Source organism: Corylus avellana, chromosome 1 (assembly GCF_965113065.1).
Source record: "Corylus avellana chromosome 1, dhCorAvel1.hap1.2, whole genome shotgun sequence".
Taxonomy (NCBI): domain Eukaryota; kingdom Viridiplantae; phylum Streptophyta; class Magnoliopsida; order Fagales; family Betulaceae; genus Corylus; species Corylus avellana.
The window spans coordinates 12715080-12742529 of record NC_142490.1 but is presented as its reverse complement, the minus strand read 5'-3'; the positions used below and the strand labels follow the sequence as shown (position 1 = coordinate 12742529).

At 37.3% G+C, this 27450-nt stretch overlaps 2 protein-coding genes across 3 annotated transcripts; one reads left to right on the top strand and one right to left on the bottom strand.

Moving 5' to 3' along the window:
- Positions 1–30: 30 nt before the first annotated feature.
- On the bottom strand, positions 31–13109 carry LD (Homeodomain-like superfamily protein). Of its 2 annotated transcripts, none has more exons than XM_059581291.2 (13): positions 12725–13109; positions 12085–12112; positions 9638–9768; positions 8898–9271; positions 8728–8821; positions 8549–8642; positions 7721–7850; positions 7591–7642; positions 7460–7503; positions 7277–7365; positions 4513–4944; positions 2022–2560; positions 31–1440 (listed from the first exon to the last, which is right to left on the bottom strand). In XM_059581291.2, exons 1-13 carry the CDS (start codon positions 12896–12898, stop codon positions 547–549), a joined length of 3075 nt encoding a protein of 1024 aa, XP_059437274.1. In that variant the 5' UTR covers positions 12899–13109; the 3' UTR covers positions 31–546. The 2 variants fall into 2 exon arrangements, with proteins under 2 accessions (XP_059437274.1, XP_059437276.1); XM_059581293.1 differs by having other exon boundaries at positions 32–1440; positions 8922–9271.
- Positions 13110–18287: 5178 nt separating this feature from the next.
- LOC132170601 (cullin-1) lies at positions 18288–27295 on the top strand. The gene is made up of 20 exons (XM_059581630.2): positions 18288–18374; positions 18942–19115; positions 19231–19330; positions 21473–21658; positions 21781–21828; positions 21922–22125; positions 22217–22294; positions 22892–22981; positions 23076–23156; positions 23258–23317; positions 24732–24761; positions 24843–24929; positions 25018–25167; positions 25244–25299; positions 25481–25601; positions 25709–25870; positions 25987–26130; positions 26243–26461; positions 26554–26721; positions 27091–27295. The coding sequence occupies exons 2-20, from the start codon at positions 18985–18987 to the stop codon at positions 27190–27192; spliced, it is 2217 nt and encodes a 738-aa protein (XP_059437613.1). The 5' UTR covers positions 18288–18374; positions 18942–18984; the 3' UTR covers positions 27193–27295.
- Positions 27296–27450: the final 155 nt, after the last annotated feature.

Sequence of the window (27450 nt, the reverse complement as noted above, 5' to 3'; positions counted from 1 at the left end):
TCTTATGTGAATAATTCTTTTTTCCTTTGTTTTCCTTTTTCCTTTTTTTCTTTTTTTCTTTTTTTCTAAGGTTAATTTGAGAAGTAATTCTCATTTATCTAAATAAATGTCCTCAAGCCTTTCAAGGTCAGCTTTCCACCAGCTCTAATAATCGTAAAAAGTTTGCAGTAAAAACTCATGAGCTTAGAAGTAAATTGAATACGAGTATAATCATAGTTTTTATTTATGTAATTTGGAAACTATAGTTGTTTAGATGGGCCAAGCGAGCCTAATTGTTCCAGCTTGGTTTTTGTGCGCAAAAAGAGGAAAATTTTGGCAAGTTTTTTGATGCTTTTTACTCGGTTAAATAATCAAAAGTTATGAACACATTGGATCGCTGCTGCGATTGTCGCTAATGAAGTCCTCACCCCAAAACCCTTTCCAAGCCCGAAACTTCCAACTCCACCTCCATATGCCTCCCAAGTGAAACTCCATTAAACAAATCCACTCTACCTGGAATATAGTCAGTCAGGCAGTTTTAAGACCAAGCCGAATATAAGTACAAACTCAATGCCTCCGGTCACGCCACTTTCTGTCTCCATACCTATTATGGTCCCGGTATCCAGAAAAGTTCCGTTGTCTAGGTCGGTCCGGCCTATGATTCCATCCGGGGTTTGTTCTAGGTTCCGAATCCGGGAAATTCCTTCCCGACGTGTAGTCAGAAGTTCTAGTAGGACTATTCTCCGGACTCCATGATTCATATTCTTCTTCAGCCACATGCTCGTTTCTCTCCCAAGAAGGACCTGGCTGCAACAGAGGCTGCCTAGATCCTCCAACCAATGTGTTATAATTATTTTGATTGGCTTGGGAACGATAATTTGGATGTTGACTCTGGCTAGCTCTCCAAGAATCAGAAACAGGGTGAGCTGCAGAATGCCGGGGCTCAGGCAAAACTGTTGAGGGATGCTGTGATTGCGACAAAGGATGCGATGGGAAGGAAGCAGGTGCTCTTGAAGGTGCATTCAGTGTGACATATACAGGTGCAGGTTTTATGTTACTCGTGCTTTGGATCCGCAATGCCGACGGTGCATCTCCGGTTTGTAAGTTATGTAAGGGTGCGCCCATGGCAGATAAATTCTTCGCGGTTAAAACTACTTCTGAATATGGTGTTTGTCTAGTTGAAGAGTTGATAGGGAGATGCTGGTGCACAGAGGGCAGTTGCTTTTCGGGTATGATGGTAGTCATTTGAGGCAGCGAGTAAGCAGGCATTGTTGCTGCTGCAACTTGCTGTACCATTGATGGAGCACTTGCTGGCTGTTGAGGTGGAATGAGGTTAGCTGCTGTGACTTGAGACAGCATCAAGCTGGCAGAAGCCGCTCCCGGTGTGGCGTACACAACTCTGTTAGCCATTGAACTTTGTTGCGAAAATGAATCCTTGGCAACTTCTGGTCTCCATCCACTCTGCAAATTGATTGGGGTAAAGACAAATTAGACAAGAGGATAAAACACAAACAATTCTTCAGTAATAACTGTATAGTTTTTAACATATTATTTGTTAAGGTTTTCTATAATAATAAAATCATTATTTGTAAGCTAGGCATTGCAGCATAATTTTGATACCACAAATGACATGCACGATAATGACTCTTCATATTTAATCATCAGTAAGGGTTTAGGGTTTATAGGGAGTATCTCATGAAAAGGGTACATTGCCGGGCTGTCTCCCAAGCGTGGGGTCCATGGAAATGGTTCCGCACGTGTGAGAGGGACCATGAAATATACCCATTCGAAGTGGGGAAGAATCTTATCCCCCACATCTAACTAGTCGCCTCCACCAAAACCCTGATTTTTTTTTTTTTTTTTTGGGCAAAATCATTAACTTTTTATTATGGTTATGGTAGAATTAGTGATTTACAAGAGGTAGCACTATTTGCACTCCATGGTATTGGAAAAGTGGAGAGCATATAGTACCGCCCTTGCTAGATTTGCAATAAATACGTGATATCTGGCAAAAAGTTGCAGCATGAGCCCGAGTGACACACCGTTCCAGGATTGCTTGAAGGAGTTGGGGATGGAAGTGAAACTTCGATCTTGTCCTCTCCTTTTCCACCTACCATATTAACACCACCACCCGCTAAACCAATCCCGCCGGCTTTAATCATGTCGAGTAGTTTCACAGTGTCTTCACTTGATAAATTGCCAGCTTGGCCAGAAGTCAATGCAAATACCAATTCCGGGTTTTTTAGCAAAACGGCAAGCAACTCAAGATCCGGTTCGGCCGTGCTTGCATTACCAACTTGAGACAACGCCGGTGCCAAAGAAACAGCGTTGTTTACAACTTGATTAGATGTAACCTGTGTTTCTGCAGCATCTGCATCAGGCAGCTGTTCAGTTGGGATTTCTGGGGTCAATGTGTCATCGTGGTCCATTTCAATGTCCCACGGTTCCTTGGGATTAGATGGGATCTCCTGGACCGTCTGGTAGATGGTTTCCTTCTCGCGACGATTTCTGTTTTTCTGAAATTCAACCTCTTTGCTATTCTCACCGGCACCGACACTCCAAAGATCATTGTGTTTCATTTCTGCAGAAAGGAAAAGGGTATAAAAGGCTGAAGTCCGCAGAGCAGGTTATTGAAACACAAAAAAGAGTCGTCCACCAACAAAAAGTAAAAAGAACTTCAAAAGAAAACCAGGAGATGGAAGAGAAAACCAATGCAATTTCTAGTAAAAGTACTGTGTTCATGATTACTACACAATATACAGTTGGAGAATCTGCAAATCCATTGAATTCTACTTTGCTAATCCAGGTAGCAGGACGTTTTTCCCCCACTATAATGGGTAAAAGAACAACGAAAAAAAAATAATAATAAAGATTAAAATATTGTGGACATTTTTCCTCCAGTAAGTCAACTGACTGCTTTCCAACCGTTAAAAGTTGCACGTTCAGAATCAAGGTGATTGCTTCCCACGGCACATCTGGTAATTCCTTTGAAGGTTAGAAGATTGGTCACGGTTAAAAGTGATTGACCCAGGTGTCATATGGTCAATGATCTAAAGAACATATTAACAAACTAAAATTTACCATATAGACAAAAAGGTCACTGTTAAAAGTTGCCACTTTATACACAGCAAACCATGTAATTTAGCCTTGCATTCAATAACATCCCAAAATTTGGATTCTGACTATTGCACCCACTATGTACCTTACACATTGTTTCAACCACGATAAAAAGCCAGGTCTGCTAAAATTAGCAAGAAGTGCAGCAAAGTGATTGGGCAATCAAACACCAACGGAAAAGAAATGGTTCTATTTCAGATTCCATACGTTTTAATTATCTAAATCAAAGTTACTAAAAGCAACTGATATCACCAGATCAATAATATTAAAACAGAAAAAGGGGGGGGGGGGGGGGGGGGGGGGGGCGCGGCCAGGGGGGGTGAAATAAGCTTATAATGTCTCTTAGAAGATTAAACCCAATAGATGCCAGGACAAACAGAACGGAATGATTTAATTTTCAAATGGCATACAAAAACACTTTTACGAAATTCTGCCACCAGTCAAGGCATCTTCTCCACTCGAACTCCCAGCAATGTTGCCATTGAAGCAACAGCTTGCGCCCAATAGAGTTTGCTCCATCACAAGAGTTGCAGCCATGCATATTTACTGAATTGTACTTAGGTCAGACGAGGCAGAAATCCTACCCCAATTGCAGTGTATAAATGATATTCATGCTGAAGGTCTAAGGGAATGGAGAATTTTTTTTTTTTTATATATATATATATACATATATGTCAAATTAAGGGCCATATTCAATTGCTATACATATAAATATCTTTTTTATGAGAATCTAATTAAAATTATGATGGTTTATAAAATCCTTGCAACTTGCAAAATACATAGCCTTGATAGGGTTAATTAAGATCTCATCCATCATCAACCAAAATCATCTGATGCACAGTTATTATGATTCATAGGAAGCAATCCATGACAAAGCCACATCAAGAATTTTTTTGATAAGTTAAAAAAAATAAATAAATAAATAAGTAAAGCCACATCAAGAAATTAATTTTTACCATTGCCAAAAATTTAAGAGGGAGGGGGGGTTCCTAAAATTTGAGATCAACCTGGTGTCTGGCCACCACATGGTCCTCGGACTCTAATTTCATCAAATAACAAGAGACAGTTGAATAATATTATTTTGCATGGTAACAAAAAGAGGTGCATACAACTGAACCAATGCCTGACTTTTATACAAGAAAAGAGCATAGCATGTGATTTGAATCCTATTCAAAAAAAAAAAACACAGTTGGAGTGGAGAGGGGAGGATAAAAAAATAACATCTGTGGTTGACAATGATATGAATCTCCCTCATGAAAAATGTGGGAGTGCTTAAGATATTCCTCCCTATTGCATAAGCTTCAGCAACTTCTCAAAGTGGTCAATTAATTTTGCTGTCAAGATCTATTATTTCTACAAAAATATTATTGGCAAAGTTAAAAGAAACCAAAAAAGAAGCATTAAAAGCAAATGTACCTGGTGGTGACTGCCATGGGATCTGAACCCTCTTGCCCTTATACCATACGGGTTCCTTCAAATCCATTCTTAGCTTCAGCTCAAGAGGAGCATCCGGCCTATTAGAAATTTTAGAAGGGAGTATGACAGGTTTCTTTTGTTCCTCAATTTTAGGCCGAATAGCTGCTTTAGATATTGGAGTCAAAGTGCTGGGCTGAGTAGTTGAAGTTTTGTTCAGACCTTCAGTTTTTGCTTCTTTACTTTCATTAGAAGAACTAGTTTTCCCATACTTGCTCTGCATGAATAAAGCACGCATTTTCGCCTTTTGTATATCATCAGCAGACATTGGACGACCTTGATTCACATGTGCTGCTCTTGTGGCCTGCGGGCTTCTTCCTGCCATTTTTTGGCTCGGCTGTTCCACCAACTGAACTTTTCTGCGTTCTCTAGTTTCTGTTGCCAGATAAGGATATGAACTATAGTTCTTCCGTAAATATTAAAACTGCACAACAAACATTCATGTGTTTCTTTCTTATTTATTTTTTACTTTTGCCTTTTTCTTTTTTTGTTGGCCATTTAGATATAGAAACATAAGAGAATACCAGAAAAGTTCTCTAGTTTAAAGATTTTGCATACAGTCGAATCTCAAGGGTAAGGTTGATATTCCAAAGTCTGCAAACGTCAAACTAAATACAGTCACAATTTGTCCTGCATCACCACCATCTAGCAAGTTGAATTACACAGAGGCAGCAACTTTGAGTGTCAAAGGGAAGAAAGCGAGTGGAAAGAGGATACATTTTAACACGGACAATAACTGACTTTACTCGAATCATATTTTCCTTAATCGATTTAGATGAAATCATAGATGAATTCCGTCACTGGCCTTTCTGGCCCTTTTTTTTTTTTTTAAAGTACTCAAATATCATTAAAAGCAAAAAGTGCTACTTAGATACACAGGGAGTATACAGGAGTAACACCTAACTAGGAGGCCAAAAAAAAAAAAAAACAACAACAACAAACAAACAAATTATGAAAACTAAGCTCCGAGAGAGCTACAAACACAGCTGTCCAAGTATAAAGAATAAAAAAGAAAAAGGACTCAAGCTCCACCAACTTCCTTCTACGGTCCTCAAAACTTTTGTCATTTCTTTTCTTCTAAAGACACTAGAAGAGGCAAGAAGGCACTAGGGGAGCCCAAGGTTTTATAGGTGAAGATATGGGGTTGTATCCATTATATGTATTGAGGATTGTGGCACTAGGGGACGTGGGTAATCTGTAGCCAATAATTTAGCAATTCAATCCATCACTTCTTCTCCAACATGAATTGGCTAAATGGAATTTCACTTCATTAAGTTGCTCAGGATCTGCCAACAATTGAAGCAAGCAGATAATGGGTGTAGTGACCAAAGTTCAGTGTAGAACTCAAAATGCTGTTACAAATTTATGTGCTTGGATACAGGAAGTCACCAAAAAAAAAAAAAAAAAAAACAATAATAGAACTTTTGAACTTGGATCTTTTGTTTTCCTTCTTCAAAAACTTCTGAACTAGATTTTGTCCACATAATAATTGAGAATCCCTCTTTCCCTTTAAAAAGTTGAACTGGCAAATATTAGCTGCCTCAACCATAAGATTTGACTGTAAAAAAAGCAAATTCACAATCTAAAGGTCCATCAAAAGGGGGAAAATCACAAGTTAAAAAATAACAAGTAAATAACCATTACAAACTACAATATTTCAGACAATAAAAAGAGATGACACCAAGGTGTTAAAAAAATTTGTACCTGTCATGTCAATGTTGTATATTTACAGTAATATTGAGGGTGAACACTTAAGTAAAAGAGTTAGCATCTGAATCTATGCACATTGTGATTTCTGAAGATTGACCTTTTAACATAAGAGTTAACAGCAACAATTGCAGCGTAATAGCTGCTATAATTGCAGTCATCATCATTGACTTTATATGGTACAAATTTACAGAATACTCGGTTAATTCTAAACAATAATAATAGCCACCAAGCATGTGGATTCTCAATGCCAATGTAACAGCATAAAATATCCTCACTTCTTGTTACCTAAAAATTTCTAACCCAAGAAATACTATCTAATGAGCCTTTGTTCTCATCATAACTGCAGTTGATTCACATTCTTTTGAGAGTATACCAGTACTCGCAAAAACAAGAGATCTTCAAGAACACAGATAATAGGAGTACTAGCAATTAAATAAACATATTCCACAAGGGCTTCACACATCAAGATTTCATTAGAAATTAAATTTGAAATCTTTGGGGACCAGGTTCGAACCTAGTTGGTGAGGAATCTAATATAGGTGGTGCATGCCTGTTGGTAAGGCTTCACTGAAACACTGGACAGCTAGAGGGTACAAATCAGGAGTAGCGTCTGATCTTATTATCCAAGGTCCTTTGGCAAACCTTCAGCCCTCAAAGAGGGAAAAGAAATCACATATATTGATAACAGAAAACGCGTTCAATTTACATTCCACCAGATTTATATGCCCTTGATTAGTCCCTGTTGCCAATATTCTAGATGACACAATAACACGAACATTTCAATTAAGAATGCACCAAGATATGTATTACTAAATATGCTCATGTACAGGGGCACAGTAGATTAAAAGCCAACACTAAAGAGAGATTTCATTCCTAAACAAATGCCTTTTATTTTTCACAATCCTTTTAAAACCATTCGAAATGTATAAAAATTACTTGTTTTTCTTAATTAAATTTTTTGAAAAAAAAAATTAATAATTAGCAATCCCAAGGATACGGGTTGAAGAGAGACCTAGGATCTGCTTCCTACTTGAATCATCCGAAGGTGCTTGCAACAGCTTCAGTGCTTGCGGAGATTCCAATTTCCTGAAAAAGAAATTTATGCTTATTACTTCCACAATTACCAAAAAGAAATGGCCAACCAAGCTAAACTATGTCAGAACCAAAAATACATTCACACCTTAAATTCGCTAAAGTCCCATATGAGGAAGCAAGATCGTCTTCCTGTCCAGCAAGAAAGAATAATTTGAAACCTTGCACAATGTAAATCCTCTTCTAGCAAATGTGTACTAAATTTTGAGAAGTGCTTACAGGAGCATCGATACTGGACTGCCATGATTCTTCATCCATAATTTCCCCAATACTACAAGAAAGTAGAGCAAAATGATTAGAAACTGACTTAAAATTCTTGCAAGTGTAGGAGGTGAAGACATGCACTTGCCTCTGCTTCAGCATTAAATCATTTTGCATGTCACTAGCAGATTTCAAGCCATTAGGTTTCTTCATTGCTTGGCTTCTTGCCAATGATTTGCTCCATCTTGATAACAAAACTCTTGCCCTGTTTGATATGTCTGATCTTCAAATCAGATAAATGAGATTCAAAAAAATCACAAGGTGCAAGAAATACAGCAAAAGCACCCAAATTTGTTTTTTTATATATATAAGTTATTGGCCCCAAAGGTCACCTGAAAAATCTTTAATATGTCGAACAAGTTAAAAATACTTGCAAAGAAAATGGCAAAAGTTAATGCTTTCAGATTATATTGTCAACGTTGCCCTCTCAACAAATTATCTCTTAATGACCAATACAACACACACAGCATATACTGCTGATTTTTCATCCTCACTTCCAAAGTCAATAGCCAAGGATGGCTAAACAAAGCATTCATCCAGAATCCAAAAGCACACAAGACTACTGGGTACGAATAATCGCTCACCAAGGATTTCATAATGAAATTTCTTCTCATTACATAGATTTCAGAAAGAGCTATGTAACACAGCTACATGGTTCTGGCATTAATAAAACCTGAGTTATTTTATATAAGAGATACGAAAATTCTGCAGTTCCTATACTTGATATCTTTTCCATTCCAGCTAAGTAATGAGCCTATCAACAGAACTATTCTCCAGTTAAGGATCAAACACGATGCCTAAATAACCATCAAGTAATAGTTCAACCATACAGAGGTGAGTAGAAGAAAAATAATTACGGAGACAGAGGGGAGAGTAGAGTACAAGGCACAAGATAGTCTCTGCAACAAGAGCACACCTGATGACCTATAGAACCGCAGTCTGTTAACACTTTGCAGAATGGCTGACATATGTACTGGAAGAGCTTTATGTAGAGGCAAATGGCAAAGAACCTAGAAAACAAGTTAATCATTGAAATCCTAAGCAATGTGTATAAAGCAAGTACATACTATATTAACTGCATAGATCCGTATATACCTTAAGAATTACAAGAAGTACACTTGTTTGCTCTTCAACTGCTGCTTGACTCAACCACGTGGCTAAAATCATAACACCACCTTTAGTTAAAAACCTGCAAACATAATAGAGGATGGCTAGATCAAGCGAGTGAAGAAAAACAAAAAAAAATACGGAAACATACTGCCAACCTCAAACAGTGATTCGACAAGTACCAACATAATACTGAAGAATTTTGTATCTGCAGGATCCACTCCATCAGTTTCACCTGCCCAGAAAATGCTTCTTCTTTCCGCATCAAAATGAAAATATTTTCAACAAAATGTTTGTCTTCGTCATCTAAGCCAGGTAGAGCATCATCCTGGGTTGAGCAAGATGGTGCTTCTTCAACGCTGGCAGGACCAACAGAGTTTAAGGGAACTGGTTCAATAGGTGTCATAGGATCAGAGCTTATTATTGCACCATCATTAGGTTGTTTACATGCACTGGGTCTCATGGCCTTCTCCCTTGACAACCGGACTAGTTTCCTTACTCTTGAACGTTGACTATTAAAAAAATCACGAACCTATAAATCAACACAACACCAAGGTGTAAGACTCAACTAAGATGAATTTTCTTTTGATAAGTAGACATAACTAAAGATAAATAAGCAAAGAGTGCTAATAAAGGTTTTGCAATCATGAAGAAATTGTTAAATCTGCATCTTTGGAAGATGGTTATATTGAACAAAAAAAAAAGTAACATCAGGGCAAAAGAAGAAAAAGCCATTAATAAACCTCTATACCATCTGATTGTATAGGATATGCCAAAACCACTAACTGGTCTTTCCGAACAGAACAGCATAAAGGGAAGAAAATAAAATAAAAAATAAAAAGTCAAGTAGACAGCATTTAAAAGAAAGAAAACCGAGAAAATAAGAACGGCAGAAAACCTGTGTAATTGTAACGCCAAAAAGAGCACTGATCTCACGGGATTCCTTCTTACTAATAGCATCTTTAATAGAAAAAACTGATTGCATATATTTTACAGCCTTAGGGTTTAGCAAATCTCTAGGCCTTTTACCTGCAAAATCAACAGTTTAGTCAGACAGAGACCACATGTGGGCCAAGACAGGCAATACTTTACATATACCAAAGCAAACTCAATATGCAGAAAAAAAAAAAAAAAAAAAAAAAAAAAAAAAAAAAAATCAACAAGCAAAGAAATATCAGAGGCTCTCGTGAGCAATGGGGGTGATAAGTTTGTTAGTCTCCTCACCTTGGCCGCCTTTTGCATAATGGGGGATAGACATCGTTGGTCCATTGCCCCGAGGAAAAGGGGTGTTAAGTTTGAGGTTGTATCCGTAGACCATTTTACAAAGTAGGTAGAAGTAGAGACTCTCACAAACATAACAGCCAGAAACATTAAAAACTTTCTCCAGAAATCGGTGGTGTGTCACTACGGAGTTCTAAACGCTTTAGTCACGAACAATGGAAAGCAATTTGACTATGAACCTTTCCGAGAATTGTGTTCCAAACTTTATAATAGGAACTACTTCTCCCAGGGACATCTCCAAGCAAACGGACAAGTAGAGGCAACTAATAAAACTATCCTCAAGGTTTTGAAGAAGAAGTTGGGAGAAAAGAAGGGAGCATGGGCTGAGGACCTTCCCGAGGTTCTATGGGTGTATTGAACGACTAGAAGAACTCCAACAGAAGAAACCCCCTTTGCACTAACCTTCAGCATAGATGCCGTAGTCCCTATTGAAATTCGATCTTCCAGTTTCTGAGTCAAGAATAATAATAAGGGGCTCAATGAAGAATGTATAAAATTACACATTGATCTTTTGCAGGAAAAAAGGGACCGGGCACAGGTTACCATGGCAGCCTATCAAAAAAAGCAGTCCAGTACTTCAATAAAAGAGTCAAGCAGAGAGGCTTCAAACTCGGAAATTCGGTACCACAAAAGGTGACCCTAGCAACCTGTAACCCCGTAGAAGGCAAACTAGCCCCCACTTGGGAAGGACCTTACTAAGTGGTAGGATGTCACCAAGCAGGAGCATACCACTTGAAGACTATCAAATACGGAACACCTGAAAAAATTTATCAATGAATGTAGATTGTCTTCTCTTGTAAAGCAATTATGGCATAAATAAAGTTTTGATGCATCTCAGAAGTTTCAGTCATCCTTTTTCAAATTCCATCTTAACCTCAAAATGTCTCGAAAATTGAGAAGCTTACAAGCTTGTTTCCGAGACCAACAAGGTTCCAGGATTTTTTAAGTCCTAACCTCGAAATGTCTTGGAAATTGAGAAGCTTACAAGCCCGCTTCCGAGACCAACAAGGCTCTATGATCCTAACATCAAAATGTCTCAGAAATTGAGAAGCATAAGAACCCATTTCTGAGACTAACTAACTCAAACTTGCACCCAAGTATAAATACTTAACTGCAAGGTTTTAGGGGGTAAACCTACCAATCCAAAGAAAGAATGAACATACCTCCCTCTTTCATTAATCTAAAAGTTCTCATATTTAAGAAACATTCTTGGAAAAATCACAAAAAATCACAATTTTTTGTCATTTGTTTACAAAAAATAAAAATAAGCAAAAGCAAAACCCTATTCTACTGGTTCTAGTCACTCTCGCAAGTCACCATGTCGGCTTCAAGATAAATTCTCATTATCCTCGCTAACACGTCAGATAAGAGAATTGGGGGGTAACTATTGAGAATTGGGCCAATCAAATAGTCCAACTATTGAGATAGGCTGGAGAGAGTCCCAGAGACCAACAAGGCCCAAAACCAAGCCCATTATCCATGAAAATCATGGATAATGGATTTCTCGAATTCTTCAGGAATCACTACAGGAAATCCCAGATATTCTATACTGAGAATCTTTGTAGCCATTTCAAGGAAGCATGAATCTTTGGAATAACGTCTCAATATCGGAATTCTCAGGATCACACCAATCTGAGGAATTAGGGATCTGATCAATGCCAACCACCACACACTCCTATATAAGGAGGTCTCATTCCAGGTAAAAGGGGTCAACTCTCTGTTAATACGAGCTGTTATTATTATATAGAACAAATAGTTAACTTGGGCACTGGAGCTATTACCGCCGGCACATCTCAGCAAGCTCTTTTGTCTAAATCCTCTCTTCATTTTGCAGGTATTCATTTGTCCAATCCAAGTATTCACCCAACCAGATACTGTTCCAACATAGCTCATTTAATTTATTTGGTTTTAACCCTTTATTTACTAAGACAACAAAAAGATAAAAGAAGACACAAGGCATTTACAAGGCAGAAAATCAAATTGTTGTTTTAACAAGATCTACATTTTGATAATAGTCATTCACAATCACCAGGCACTATTATTTATCCTGCGATGATTTCTTACCAATTTTTATTGACAAAGCACCAGCTGCCTGCGGGGAAAAAAAACAAAACAAAACTATTATGAGTAAATGCAACTAAAATAATCATATCATAAAAAGACAACTACAAGTTTATACCCAAAGAAAACCACAATCAAAGTTATGAAACAAATAACCAGTCGTTGCATAGCATATCAGATTATGCACCACCTAGCATCAGTAATTACAGCATAAACTGTATTAAACGATAACTCACAATGTGCCTAAGAAACTCAAAACAGCATCTAAAGTAGTCAATAGTTAATTGCCTAGGCTCCAGTTCTTATCCAAAGAAACAATAGCAACCAAAAGTGACACTTCTTCTTTAGGAAATGTCAAAACTTTAAGGGCTAGACTTGCCTACTAACATAAAATATAAAACGTAACCTAAATTAATAACATTAACTGCCGTTCACAATATCCTAACGGACACAAATTGTTCACTGAGTAATAGCATTCACAATTTATATATAATTACTTGATACTTCTTTTTCTTTTTTAATTTTTTGGCCCTCTGTTTGGTTGCTGAGAAACCGAAGCAATTCCAAATCCACACTCGTTTCCTTTATTTTCCGTGAAACCCGACAAAAGTACAGAACAAGAATTGAATATTCAAAAGCGCACCATTTCTTGGGAGAGAGGATTGACGCCGGTGAGCTTGCACTGGGTGACAACGATTTTCTGGAGCTGGTCGATCTGGCTGTGGAAGAGCTCCCTCTGCGATTCCACGAACCTCTGGAACGAGTCAACGGAACTCCCAATCTCTACCTCCGAGAAATCGTCCTTCAAGACCTCCATTATCGACCTCGAAGCTCGACTTCCCGAAGCTCAGCGTATCAGAACCGTACAGACAAAGCATTAAAGACCCGAACCTACACTAATCTCTGGATATGGAAAAATATTGACAAAAATTAGGGTTTAGGGTTAGGTAATTGCAGAGATAGAGAGAGGAATTGCGAATAGAATAGGAGCGAAGCAGGAAAGTAAAGCCCAGACTCGCACGTGGATAAAATTCCAACGAGCGTTAACTAATGCAGCGGGTTTTCTTTTTTGTAAGCGGGTCAAGAACTCGCGCCCGGTAGAGGAAAATTCCTCGTCCCTCTTGGTTTGTGACTTCTCTTTTTTTTAAAACATGGACATTCGATTTATAAAGTATAATCTTAGCCGATTGAGCTATTCATTAAGGATAAAATAAAGTATTTTTTAAAATTATCATTTGATTAAAATTCATTAACAATCAATCACATGCTCAATGGTAATTTTAATAGTTATATCATTCTTAAAGTGACACAAAAAAGACTTGTAGCATTATTCCACCCGGCAACCTGATTCATGATGAATCACATTTACAATATGAACCCTTTTTTTTTATTAAATCATATGAGTTTTTTTTTTTTTTTTTTACACATGTCCACATAAGAGGGGGAGGAAGATTCAAACTAATAACATGCTTCATGAGGCATAGTCCTCAACTGATTGAGTTACTTCTTTGGGACATAATATGAACTATTTATTTTAAATTAACCATTCAAAAAATTTGTGTCTAGTTTCACGTAAAAAAATAAATTTGCATCCACTCCTAAGTATTTCATAGGTGGTCAGCCACCCAAAAACAATTATTTGTGGTGGTTTGCCACCCCAAAGTACCCAATAGAGGCGACCAATCACCTCAACAATTTTTAGAGGGATTGTGCACTCTTTAAAATAGCTAATAAAAATGGTTTAACCATCCCAAAAGAGACTTTTGATAATAGTCAAGGATTTGGGGTGGCCCGACCTCCCCCCACAACTTTCTCACATCTCCACCAACCAATGTCTTTTCCTCTACTCCTCCACAACCTCCCTACTATTGTTGGGCTCCTCTCCCATCGCATGTTCCTATCTTATCTCCGCCTTCATCATCCCCTTGCAAAGGCCACCTTAAAAGTATATTTTGGGGTGGTTCAACCACTTTGAACTCGCTTTTATGTGTGATCCGCAAAAAAGATGGCTTTGTCGCTAGAGTGGTTCAGCCCCACAAAGACCATATTGAGTGCAACACCTGGATAAATTAAAAGTTAAGATAAATTGAAAATTCAAAAGGAAATTAAATGTTAATAAAAGGTATGTCTAAGTGACGCATGAGACAATGCATATGGTTGGATCTCATCATGGACAACGATTGCACTATTAAGTATCATTGAGATAAGGCCAATGTGGTGACCGATGCATTGAATTGAAAGGCAATCAGAGAGTTGTCGTCTTTGGTAGCCGCATAATTGCATTTGATCACGAACATAGAGAGGCTAAGCCTAGGGGTTGTGTATGAGGGAGGATTGCCATATATGATTGCCATGGTGATTCAGCCAATAATGATAGAAAGAATTAAGAAGGCACAAGATAAGTATCCAAAGTACATCAAGTTTAAGCTTGAGTCCAACAAGGAGAGGCACACTACTTATATGTTATGAGAGATGGGATTCTTAAGCATAAAGATGATCTTTTTGTAACTGATGATGAGATGTTGAAAAGAGAGCTTATCGAGGAAACTCACCATTCTCTCTACATAGTGCATCTGGGAAGCACTAAGATGTACCGAGACTTGAGAGATTTTTCTGGTAGAGCAACATGAAATGAGATGTTGCCAAGTACGTGGAGCAATGCTCTACATCAACATGTCAGCAAGTAAAGGCAGAGCATTAGCAGCCAACAAAACCCCTCTCAACTACTTTCACGTGCTATGATGAAAATGGGAGAAAGTCACTATGAACTTTGTTATATGATTGCCTCAAGCGACAACAATGTATTACGTGAATGATTTTGCATATCATAACACAATGCATGATGCAATATGGCCAATAATAGAAAAAATGACAAAAATAATCAATTTCATCTTGATTAAGGTTACAGATTCAATGCATAGGCTGGCAAAACGATGCATTAATGACATTGTCAACTTGCCTGAAATACTAGTTGCCATTATCTCAAATTGAAATCTTGGTTCTATGTTACTGTTATGGATAAGTATGCATAAAGCCATTGGGATGAAATTGCAGTTTAGTACAACCTATCACCTATAAATATTGAAGAATATGTTACATATGTGCGTGCTCAACTTCAAGCGAAATTAGATCCAATACTCACCATTAATCAAGTTCGCCTACAACAACTTTCTGGCAACCATTGGTATGATATAGTGCAGGGCGTTGTACGGACGCAAGTTTTGCTTATAACTTCTCGTTTTTTATATAAGTCATGTTAGAATTATCTAAATTCCTTGTGGCACTCTTGTTCACTAAAACTCTTGTTCAATAAAAAATACTTTTAAAACCACAAACTCACCTTTCAACATAAAATACAAAAGCTTCTAACAATATTCACTTTTTATAAGCATAATCATGGAGATACAAAACTTAAATTATTAGTGTGTATACACTAGTCAAAATATGTCGCGTTTAAAACATATCGATATCAATAATTAACTTAACACAACTTAGCCACTTCAAAGTAAGGCCTCCTATTACCCTCATGGATAATAATCTGAATGCGCATATAGGTTGTGTTTATTAATTAGCCTTTTTGGTAACACTTGTAAAATTATCATTATTTTACAAGTGGATGTGTGAATTCACAATCAGCAAGTAAAAATACCATGGCATTTAATGTATGTGACTTGAGCTCCTATTTTCCTTTGAAAACAAATCCCTATATCTAGTGTTTACAACACAACTATTACAAAGCATGGTTTTCGTCTATAAATTGCCGTAGCCGTTTTGCAAATTGCATGTTTTAGAGAGAGGGGTTTACACATAATAATAATAAAACTAAACTTTATTTTTTTTTTGCATTTTTTTTTTACTATATCTATATAAATTCACGGTCCATAATATGAAGCAAGTAAAACTATTTATAACATGTTGTAATGTAAATCTTCACCATAATATATATACACTGATGTATATTCTCAAACATAATACTTATTTATCATATTCTTTAGACATTTTATTAGGCATATACACCTGCCTAACTATTGGGTTTGCTAGGCTTTTATTTATCTTATAACATTAGGGTATTAAGTGTATACTCCTACTTACCCGTCATAGTTTGTTAATATGACCTCATTTAACCACTCAGTATGTTAGTACTTTCTCCCTAACTCAGTCGATTAAGCTCACAACTCAATCAAAAGAGAGGGTACTGGCAACAACAAGCCAATCTTCCTGTAATTGCTCTCAAACCTTGCCTTTTAACAACTTTTCACTACAATACAAAATTAATTTATCTCTCACTCTACCTTGGCTAATGATTTTTGAACCAATGATTGTTGTATTTTTTTTTTTTTTGAAAGAAATACATTCCAATTTCATTAATAATAATCACGAGCATAAAGCTCTTACATCGCAGGAGCACAAAGCCCTAAAAATGCAAATTATAGCCGAAGCTATAAGGATACAACATCACCTAAAACCCCCGCTAACTTATGACTAGTTTTCAGTTGAAATAACAGATCTGCATAAGATAGACGCAATCCAATGCATAGGTAGCGCAAATTCCTCCTCGACTTAAAAGCCAGGATGAAGTTCATGTCCACAACTCGAAGGTCTGGACTAAAATTCACATCCACGACCTAAAAGATCTGGACCAAAGTTCAATTCACATCCAAGCAGGCAGATCGAGGGGCCAAGCCTTATTACAAAACAGAAGCAAGAAAACCGAAATAAAACGTAGGCGAACCAAAGAGGTAGAGCCTTATTACAAGCAAATAACAAAAATGAAATGCATACAGGGAAAAAACATGAACAAAGACAATACAAGAAAAATAAAACAAACGGGAACAGGCACACACAGCGTGGATGCTGATTGTGCACTCGCCGAAAACTGACACCGGAAGGGAACGATCGAAGCTCAACGCGGTGGGGATGCGAAAAAAGGCCCAAAACAGTGGACAGAGGGTGGCGAAACCGATCACCAACTGGCCGGAAAACCATCGCAACATGGGACGTTGAAGCTTATCGCTAGAGGGGCACGAGGAAAAACCCAGCAACGTACGGTGGGCGGAGGAGATCGGCGGCAAACACAAAATAAAACTGGGGAGAGTTTGAAAGAAACCCTCAAAATCAACACCCACACCGAGTGTCACACATGTAAGGCTACAAGAACATCACACAAAAAACACAGCAAAAAAACAGAAAGGAAAGGAGCAGAAAACAACTAGAGAGCCCCGCCAAGGACAAAAGCGAAACAAAGAGGAAGGGGCGGCAGAGAAAGGGTAGGGAGGAAGTAACCCGGGCCAGGGACATCAAGTAAATTACTGGCACCTGGTGCAAGGGCAGGCGAGGGGGAGGAGGGAGGCAGCAAACGGCCATCCCTCCTCCCCTCACCATGGGAGAGGGCTTACCTGAGGCTGCGGCGCTAGATTGTTGTATTAATTAACTAGGTGAATCAGTATAAAATTTATTTAACGTTTAACCAAAAAATAAAACAATATATTTTTTTATATTGCTCAATCTCCTTCCCTTGCCCCAATATTGTCAAAGGCGTCTATTCCTCGTTTGTTTATCTCTTTCTAAATTAAATTTACTACTTATCATGGTATTATATGTATTGGATGAAAGTTTATAGTTTATAGTTTATTTAATTTGAAAACATAAAAAATTGAGGATCAAGATTGTTTTACGTCAAGATTTTGTTTTGTTACATCTAATAGTATTTATGGTGTCACGTTATTTAAAATTTTAAATAGTATAACAACATATATATATATATACTATTAAGCATATAAAATTTAATATGAATCTATATTTTCATTTGAAATTGAGTTAATCATATTATTATTATTTAAAAAAAAAGTAAAAAAATAACACCAATCACATATCATTAATATTATCCTGAATTGGAATCTTATAGAAATGTAGCAGCAAAACAATTGTGGGTCGAACTCTAGGGACAGAGCTTTTAATGGGCACAATTGCATAATACGAGTCGCAACACGGCAGTAGTGTGCACTATCGGTTTAAAACAAGCTGACCCATCAGTATCAACGGCCGCAATTCACCTTTCCTCAACTGGATGGGAATCCACGGGGCCCACCTTCACAATTCGTACGCGATTTCTGAGTGCGTGTATAGACTTTATAACTACTAATTAATTACGTCACACGTACTTATATATATTATTATATATACACACAAAAGGAACAGTGGGTTTTTCGTTTTTCATTTTCAGGCTTGATTGTTAGGGTTTTTGGCTCAATTATTTTCCGCTTGTCTCCTCGGTACTCCAATCGAATACGCAGGCAAGTTTTTCAATCGATTTCGACCTCTTATTTCGAGCATTGTTTCCGATCAATATTGTGTTTGCGTTAGAGCTCGATTTCTCAGTTATATTATTGAATTTCGTTTCCGCAATCGCTGTCTTGCGGAATCATCTGGAATCGTTTTATAGGGGTTTCAGTTCGCTGTCATTATGGCACGCATTGTGATTTCTTCTAATTTCAAAGCGCTTTGGTAAATTAATAGATAATTTTTATTTATTTATTCATTCTCTGCAACTGAGTAAATTAATAGATAAATTTTGGGGTTAGGGTTTCGCAATAGCGCTGGTTTGAAGTTCTTGATGATGTCTTCTCGCAGCTCTTGATTGTTTTCGATATAATTTTAGCCCAAAAATTCAGAGTTATGAATGTGGTTATGTATAAAAAAAATTGTTTGTTTCTCTGTATCGTCTTATTGAGCAAATTTTGTACAAGATGTTTGTGTCAATTATGCTTATAAAAAAAAAAAGATGTTTGTGTCGATTATGCATATACATAATATAACTTGGTTGAGATTGTGATTATTTTGATTTTGTTGTGGATTTACAGATTATTCTAGTTTGACTTTGTTTTTTAATCGGCCTTTACTACAATGGACCGCAAGATTATTGAGCTGGACCAAGGTTGGGATTACATGGAGAAGGGCATTACGAAGCTAAAGAGGATTCTGGAAGGGTTGCCGGAGCCTCCTTTTAGCTCCGAGGAATACATGATGCTCTACACGTATCCTTTTTTTTTTATTTAATTAGTACATATAATTATTCTTTATATAAACACCTGTCATTTGAGGCATTCATGTTTGTGCATTGTGATTGTATTTCCTTAATTCCAAGTATAGAACAATCTACAACATGTGTACCCAGAAGCCCCCTCACGATTACTCCCAACAGCTCTATGACAAGTACCGTGAGGCGTTTGAGGAATATATTACTTCGACGGTGAGAAATATTGGCTTGCTTTTTTCTTTTTCTTTTTTCATGTTTTAATAAGTATCATAAGGTGTAGAGTTGTAGGCTATTGTGTGGATTTATTTCAACTCCCAATGGGAATATTTATGTCATGTAATTTGATCTTTGACTGTGATTGTTATGTTTTGTAGAAGTCTCTCCTTTCATGTAGGAAAGGACTTATCTTAGAGGTCCTAGAGTTTTGTGGAACTTTTGCACACAATTGATGCTTAAAAGAAGAGTTTTATGGTCTGAGGTGGTACTTTTGGTTCTGAAAGTGTTTTTGTACCATGGCTTTTGGTTGGTTGCATATAACTTTTTTTCTTGCATAGATGCATTATTTTTGTATGAAATTGATTAATTTTTTTTCCAGCCTCTTTGTCTTTCAATACCAAACTTTTTTTTTTTTTGGATGAATGAGTAAATCTTTCATGTATCACACTGAAGTACAATGCTCTATAACTATTTTTAAGCTAGAAACTCCTGGAAACAACCAAGTTTCCACACTAAAACCATACACTAAGGATTAGCCAAACTATACACCACTAGGACAGCAATCTAAACAAGACAGAATCCACAATATGTACACCCACAACCTATCTGCATCACCAAGAAACAGAGACAAAAAGCCAAATCAGCTACCACCAATCTGTTCCCAACCAACAGAGGCTAGTAAAGCAAAAACCAAGCTGCATCAACTCCCCTGCAGCACTATCAATAGCCACCTTAAATTATCATCAACTACATCCAAGACAGCAGCCCCTGCCCACACTAAGCCAGGAGCCTCATCATTCACACTCTGAAGCAAGTACAAAAATCACTGCACATAGACACACTATCCTCAATCCTCTGCATAATCATACCTGAGTCTGCATCAGCACAAAATGCTCAGCCACACCAGCAAATCCAGTTACACCAGCAGATCCTATTCAGTCTCAGCTTTAAAAATGCTCTCCTGCAAGTCCCAATTCTTACATAATTCTTCATTTTCCTTGCTTCTCTGGAATCTTACCTTAAACATAACCTGAGTTTGAACTTCCAATCTTATTTTCTGGCTAAGCTTCTCCTCAATAAGTAAGTGATTCCTGTGCGTTATATTATTTGTCTCCCTTCATATGTTGTAAACAGATGCACTTAAAACCAGCTTACATAAAACAGTTTCAACCCTTTTCCCTTCCAATCCTTTAATCCTCTTTCCACAATAGCATCCCATCCATAAGGAGGATTATCTATCAAACAGTTTTCCAGATTCCCCAACCCTACTTTTCTGCAAAAACTACATAAAAAAAAAAGAAAAAGGTTTTTCCCTTCCATAAATCCTCTACAAAATACACAAAGAATGTTTCCAACAAAACCCCATTTGAGCAACCTTTCACCCGTGGTTAGGTTATCACAAGCAACCAACCATAAAAAATAAAAGCCTGCATAGGAATTGCCTCTGGAAACCAAACTAATCTCCACCAAGAGACTGGTTGCTGTTTGATCCGAATGATATCCCAAGAATCAGCACAGTTGTAAGTCTCTTTCTTAGAGACGCTCCAAGTAGGGTGATCCATATCTCCAATACACACCAAGGACAGTTTGCTTTGAATCTTAACAAGGTTTTCAGACCTTGTCGCCTGCCAATACCAATTTTTATCATGGATGACAGTAGACAGCCTAGTGTTTAGATGACTCCCTGCACCATAGATGATCCTAGGACCATAAGTTTCAAGTAATATCCCATCAGGATGCCAATGATCCATCCATAGAAAAATGTTCTCTCCACTCCCTACCTTATACAAAATAAACCTTCTAGCAATGTCTCTTAATGTATGAAGCTTTCTCCAACACCATGAGCACCTTTGTGGGATTTTACTTGCCAAAAGCATTTGCCTTTTAGCAAATATTCGTTTACCCATGCCACCCATAAGGATCCAGCCCTTGCAAATAAGGTCCATATATGTCTCAACATAGAAGCCTTGTTCCAACCCTCCAACCTCTTAATACCCAAACCCCCCTCCCTCTTAGGAACACAAATCAGATTCCAGCTTACCTTAGCTCTAGCTTTGACAATACCATACTTGCTTCTGGAGTCTCTTACTTTTTGGTTGTTTTAACCCATTGTCCTCCCTGTTTAACTTTATGTTTCAGGTGTTACCCTCTTTACAAGAGAAGCATGATGAATATATGCTGAGGGAGCTGGTGAGAAGATGGTTAAACCACAAGGTTATGGTGAGGTGGCTGTCACGCTTCTTTCACTATCTTGATCGGTATTTCATTGCAAGGAGGTCACTTCCTGCACTTAATGAAGTTGGACTAGCCTGCTTCCGCGATCTGGTTTGTTATAAGTCACTCACTATTTATGACATTTACTTTGGTCTAATTCCCCTGCATGTCTTCTGCTTCAAAGTTACCTTGGGTGGTATGAGAATGCATTTTTTTTCTTCTTTCAAATCTAGGTTTACCAGGAGGTAAAAGCTAATGCCAGAGATGCTGTAATTACTCTTGTAAGTTTGTTGCTTATTGATCGTGAATTTTTTGTAAGATTCTATATCTTGTAATCCAAAAGGTTTAGCTACTCAATGTGTGTGGACCAACAGATTGATAAAGAACGTGAAGGAGAGCAAATTGACAGAGCACTGTTGAAGAATGTTATAGACATATTTGTTGAAATTGGAATGGGACAGATGGAGCTTTATGAACAAGATTTTGAAGCACAGATGCTTGAAGACTCTGGTGCGTACTATCGTCGTAAAGCATCAACCTGGATTTCAAACGATTCTTGTCCAGAATACATGTTGAAGGCAAGTCTATGCGCACAAAGATTCTTGATGGTGTAGTTTATGTTGATAAACTTTGTGATTCTAACATCTATTATCTCATTAAATTGTATAGGCTGAGGAGTGCTTGAAAAGGGAGAGGGACAGAGTTTCTCATTACCTGCATATAAGCAGCGAGCAGAAGTTGGTGGAGGTTAGTTAGTTAATGTTTATTTGTGTATAACAAAATACATATTAAATCCATGTGTAGTTGGCTTCTTCTTTTTCTCACATATGAAGTGGTGATACTTTTCAGCAATCCTCCCTTTCCGAAGAAAAAAATAAAATAAAGCTATTGAGTGGTGTTGCTTTAAATAGCCATGCATCATTCCCAGAAAAATAATAAGGACCTTCTGAAGTTGGTATTATTCCATTAAAACACTTCCAATTTCCAAAATTAAAAAAGAAGAAAAAGGAAGTTGAATTAAGGAGCATTATAAATTCTTGGTAACTATTTTTTATATGTATTTGATACAAATATGCCCTCTGATGAGATGATAATATAGAAATAAATCAGAGTGGAGTGGTGAACAAGTTCCTCACATATGCATTATATATGTGGCACATATGACACCACCCCTTCTATATGGAAGTCTCTTTTTTGGCTGTTAAAGTAACCTGGAAAGAAAATCCTGCAGCAGAAAACATTTTCATTTCATCCATTTGTAGTTGTGGATGCATACTAGTACTATTTGGAAAAGATTTTCTGTGGTTTCTGTCTACTCAACTTAGCCGCATGCTTGGTTTGTAGAAAGTTCAAGATGAGTTGTTGGTGGTTAATGGGACACAACTGCTTGAGAAGGAGCAGTCTGGGTGTCGTGCTTTGCTGAGAGATGATAAGGTACTTTGCTCTAAGTCTTGTGCTTTTGCAATTTTTTTTTTTTTTTAACTATTTCATTAATGCTTTATCTATCATCCTGCCCTTGCTATTAAAGGTGGAGGATCTTTCTAGAATGTATAGACTTTACCATAAAATACTGAAGGGCTTGGATCCTGTTTCTACTATATTCAAGCAGGTCAGTTGTTTCCTGCTTACATTTATTTTGATGAACAAAAAGAACGTCTCAGATGTTCAGAGACATCTTGTACTGATTCTTTGAGGGTTTCCCTGTTGTAGCATGTTATTGCTGAAGGTACAGCCCTGGTCCAACAGGCTGATGATGCTGCTAGTAGTCAGGTTAAGTATTTTGATTTATTCTCCTTTAATGTAGTAAAATGTATATCTTTGCACACATGTTTTTTTGTATTCCTTTGTTGTTTAGTCGGTGTGCTTAAATTGCCTTGTGCACATGTTAGGGGATATTCTGTGCAGCTTATATTTGTGTTAAACAAAAGATAATTCTATTATTTGAAGGCCCAAACTTCTATGTTGTTTTTGTCTATTTGTATATTATCAATGTTACGTCTTTTTTGGCATTTAGTTTGTTCGTGTTTCATCTGTTGGCCTTAACATGAGGTACATACCTTTTATATATAAAGCCGTAACCAATGTTCTTGACTGGGTTTTATCATCAATGCATTTTGAAGGGTAGTTTAATTGGCTGCATTTTCTCTCTCTCTCTCTCTCTCTCTCTCTCTCTCTCTCTATATATATATATATATATTAAAGTTAAAAGACCATTAGTGGCTCTTTTCCTTTTGTCTTGTAGATCTAGTTAACTTTTATGATTTTCAACCTCATTAGGGTGGTTGCTTCTCTTGTATACTTTTCGTGTACTTGAGCTTTTCTTTTTTGTCAATAAATTATTATTCATAAAAAAAAAAAAAAATCATTAGTGGCATGCAAAGAGCGATAATCAATTGCCATTTAGGTGTTGAGTTTTACTCGAGATGGGTGTTGTTACATATGAAGGCTTCATTAAGTTCCATAAGATCTTCGCACTTGAAAGCTTATGCTTATTCTTGTAGTATTTCAGAGTAGCTAGTTATGTGTTGGGTATAATTGTTCTTTTGTTATGTGCAATTTGTTACGCCCCAAAAAGTACTACATAGAAAGAAGAACAAGATGGATTCTTAAAAGTGTTAAACAAGATCATTAATGTCCTGCAACATCTTTACTTGTTTTTGTTTTTGTTTTTGTTGAAGATACATGATCATTACTGCTGTGCGAAGAGGGATTATTAAGCAAGAGGTTAACATACAGCTGTTGAGTTTTACTGCCACACAAGTGCTATTAGATATATATATTTTTTTAAAAAAAATTATATCGGATCCTGGCATAAGAAAGCTTTTGTTTGTTCGTGTAGTCTATTAGAGTACTTTATTAGGTATTGGGGTAATGATTGATTTGTGTTATGCAATTCATATAGTTAAATTAAGTACTACGTGGAAAACAGAAAAAGATGGGATAGATTATAGCAATAGGGAATGAAATAATTCCATGTGATATTTTCCTATTATGATATTCATTTTTTAGATTTTGCGATCTTTCTTATTCTTTTCGTCTATGTAGGAATTATGATGCTACCTCGGTTCCTCTATGAATTGGTTGACTATAATGTATACTAGCCCCTTTGTAGGTTATCAGCTTTTCGTCTTTGTTTCTTAATTGTTGATTTTGGTGCTAAGTCTTGATTTCCTTGTTTCTGCAGACTCCAAATGGGGCTGGGGTGCAGGAACAGGTAAATCTTTTAACCTATACTTGTAGAATTTTTAGGAATTGTAAGAAAGGTTAAAGATGGATTTAGTTGTGCGGTCTGCAGGTCCTTGTCAGAAAAATAATTGAGCTGCACGACAAGGATATGGCATATGTGGTTGATTGCTTTTTGAACCACAGTTTGTTCCACAAGGTTTGTGTTGAAAAATACTAGTTGTTTGGACCTGCCTTATCACTTTATGTGTGTCTAAAAAATATTAATAATTTTGAGTGTCCATTAGGCCCTGAAAGAGGCTTTTGAGGTATTTTGCAACAAGACTGTTTCTGGCAGTTCAAGTGCAGAGCTACTGGCTTCATTTTGTGATAATATCCTCAAGAAGGGTGGGAGTGAGAAGTTGAGTGATGAAGCCATAGAAGAAACACTCGAGAAGGTAGTATTATTAGTTTTGTGCTGTACATATTACTGGCGGTGGCACTGGTCATAATCTATGTTATTCTGGTCTACAGGTAGTGAAGTTGCTCGCATACATTAGTGACAAAGACCTTTTTGCAGAATTCTACCGGTAATCACTAATTTTTTTAGTAGGTTTTGACTTTGTTTTATATTTCATTTGTTACTGTTGGAACCTTTGAGCTTAATCAAGGGTGGTTGCCTCGGGATTTGTGGCATAAATGGATAGTTTTGCTAGAAACAGTCAGTATTTTTTTTTGGTTGTCGCTGATTCTGCATTGCTGAGACTGCAGGAAAAAGCTTGCTCGCCGGCTACTTTTTGATCGAAGTGCTAATGAAGAACATGAAAAGAGTATACTTACCAAGCTGAAACAGCAGTGTGGTGCGCAATTTACATCAAAGATGGAGGGGATGGTGAGTTGGCTGTGATTATTTGGCCCAAGTGTTGCATCTGTCGACATTATTGTTCTGTCAATTTAGATAATGCTTGGCATCTTTTGTTCTTTTTCTTTCTTCTCCAGGTGACAGATTTGACACTGGCACGGGAAAACCAGAACAACTTTGAGGATTATCTTCGTAATAACACAAATGTAAATCCTGGGATTGATTTGACAGTCACGGTTCTTACTACTGGATTTTGGCCAAGTTATAAATCATTTGATCTCAGCCTCCCTCCGGAAATGGTAACATTTACTTGTTTAGATGATGGGCATGTTAAAATTTCCACCGCTAATGTTAGTTTGCTGTGAAGTAGTCAGGTTTACTAATATATGTTATATTTGTAATGTTTTTGCTTCAGGTCAAGTGCGTGGAAGTTTTCAAAGGATTCTATGAAACAAAAACAAAACACAGAAAACTAACGTGGATTTACTCATTGGGCACTTGCAACATTAATGGCAAGTTTGAGTCAAAAACCATTGAATTGATTGTGTCAACCTATCAGGTAATCTTATTTTGCAAAATTTTCTATGTTGTTTAGTGGGTTGGAACTAGATTATTAGATTCACGTGTTGACTCTGAATTTGGGATCGTAATCTTCTGTTTATATTTTACAGGCTGCTGCCTTGCTGCTATTTAATAACGCTGATAGATTGAGTTATTCAGAGATTATGACTCAATTGAACTTGACCCATGATGACTTGGTTAGATTGCTCCATTCTCTGTCATGTGCCAAGTATAAGATCCTGAGTAAGGAGCCAAACACAAAGACTATCTTGCCAACAGACAACTTTGAGTTCAACTCCAAGTTCACAGATAGAATGAGGAGGATTAAGGTATTTAGCATTCTCACTTTTCAATTGCTTTTACCACTTCCTTCGGTTCTTCTATATTAAAGGTGATAACTTTTGAAAATTTTCAACTGTAGATACCGCTCCCTCCAGTGGACGAGAGGAGGAGGGTAATTGAAGATGTTGACAAGGATAGGCGATACGCTATAGATGCTGCAATTGTGCGCATTATGAAGAGTCGGAAAGTATTGGGTCACCAACAATTGGTTATGGAGTGTGTTGAGCAGTTGGGCCGCATGTTTAAGGTCTCTCTCTATTCTTTCATCTTCTGTTTATGTGTTGATGCTACATATGATAGTGCTAAAACACGGTCATGGAAGCACTTAAACAATGATGACACTGTTTTCTTAAGATATTATTTTGTCGGCATTCATCAATTGTATCATGAAATCTGGCATGCATCTTACTGCAAATATTATGTTTTTCTTACTTCATTTTGGCTTTTGAGTTGCATATAATATTAATATATGGTGAGCATTGTTTTAGGGGCCATTGGTTCCAAAACAAAGTATTGAGTTCTGTAGAAATGTCAGATGATTCCATTTCTTTTATGTTATTTTCCTGGTTTTCATTCTCTATACTAATCCAACTTAATAATGGATGCAAATGTGCAGCCCGATATTAAAGCAATAAAGAAGAGGATGGAAGACTTAATCACCCGGGACTATCTGGAGAGAGACAAGGATAACCCGAACGTGTTTAGGTACTTGGCATGATTTTGCTACTAGTGCCTGTTGAACGTTGCAAAGCTGGAGCTGTTGATGGTTTGTTTAATCACGGTGGGTGGTGGTGTAGGGGGCCTTGGCATGGACCTGTGATGTTCTTGGAAAGGAGTAGTGGGTTGGGGGGGGGGGGGGGGGGGGGGGGTGGTGGGGTGGGGGTGAGCGTGGGTGGGGGACATTATTATACTCATTATAAATTTCTGTAAATGCTTTTCGTTACAGCTTGCTGTGCCCTTTTCTCTAGTATATTAG

Coding starts and splice junctions, on each gene's coding strand:
- LD (XM_059581291.2), bottom strand. CDS start 12,898: ATGGAGGTCTTGAAGGACGATTTCTCGGAGGTAGAGATTGGGAGTTCC. Junction 9,769..12,084: donor TGCTTTGTCAATAAAAATTG/GTAAGAAATCAT, acceptor TTGATTTTGCAG/GTAAAAGGCCTAGAGATTTG. Junction 9,272..9,637: donor TTGGCGTTACAATTACACAG/GTTTTCTGCCGT, acceptor GTTGATTTATAG/GTTCGTGATTTTTTTAATAG.
- LOC132170601 (XM_059581630.2), top strand. CDS start 18,985: ATGGACCGCAAGATTATTGAGCTGGACCAAGGTTGGGATTACATGGAG. Junction 25,871..25,986: donor TCAGCCTCCCTCCGGAAATG/GTAACATTTACT, acceptor TTTTTGCTTCAG/GTCAAGTGCGTGGAAGTTTT. Junction 26,131..26,242: donor TGATTGTGTCAACCTATCAG/GTAATCTTATTT, acceptor TATATTTTACAG/GCTGCTGCCTTGCTGCTATT.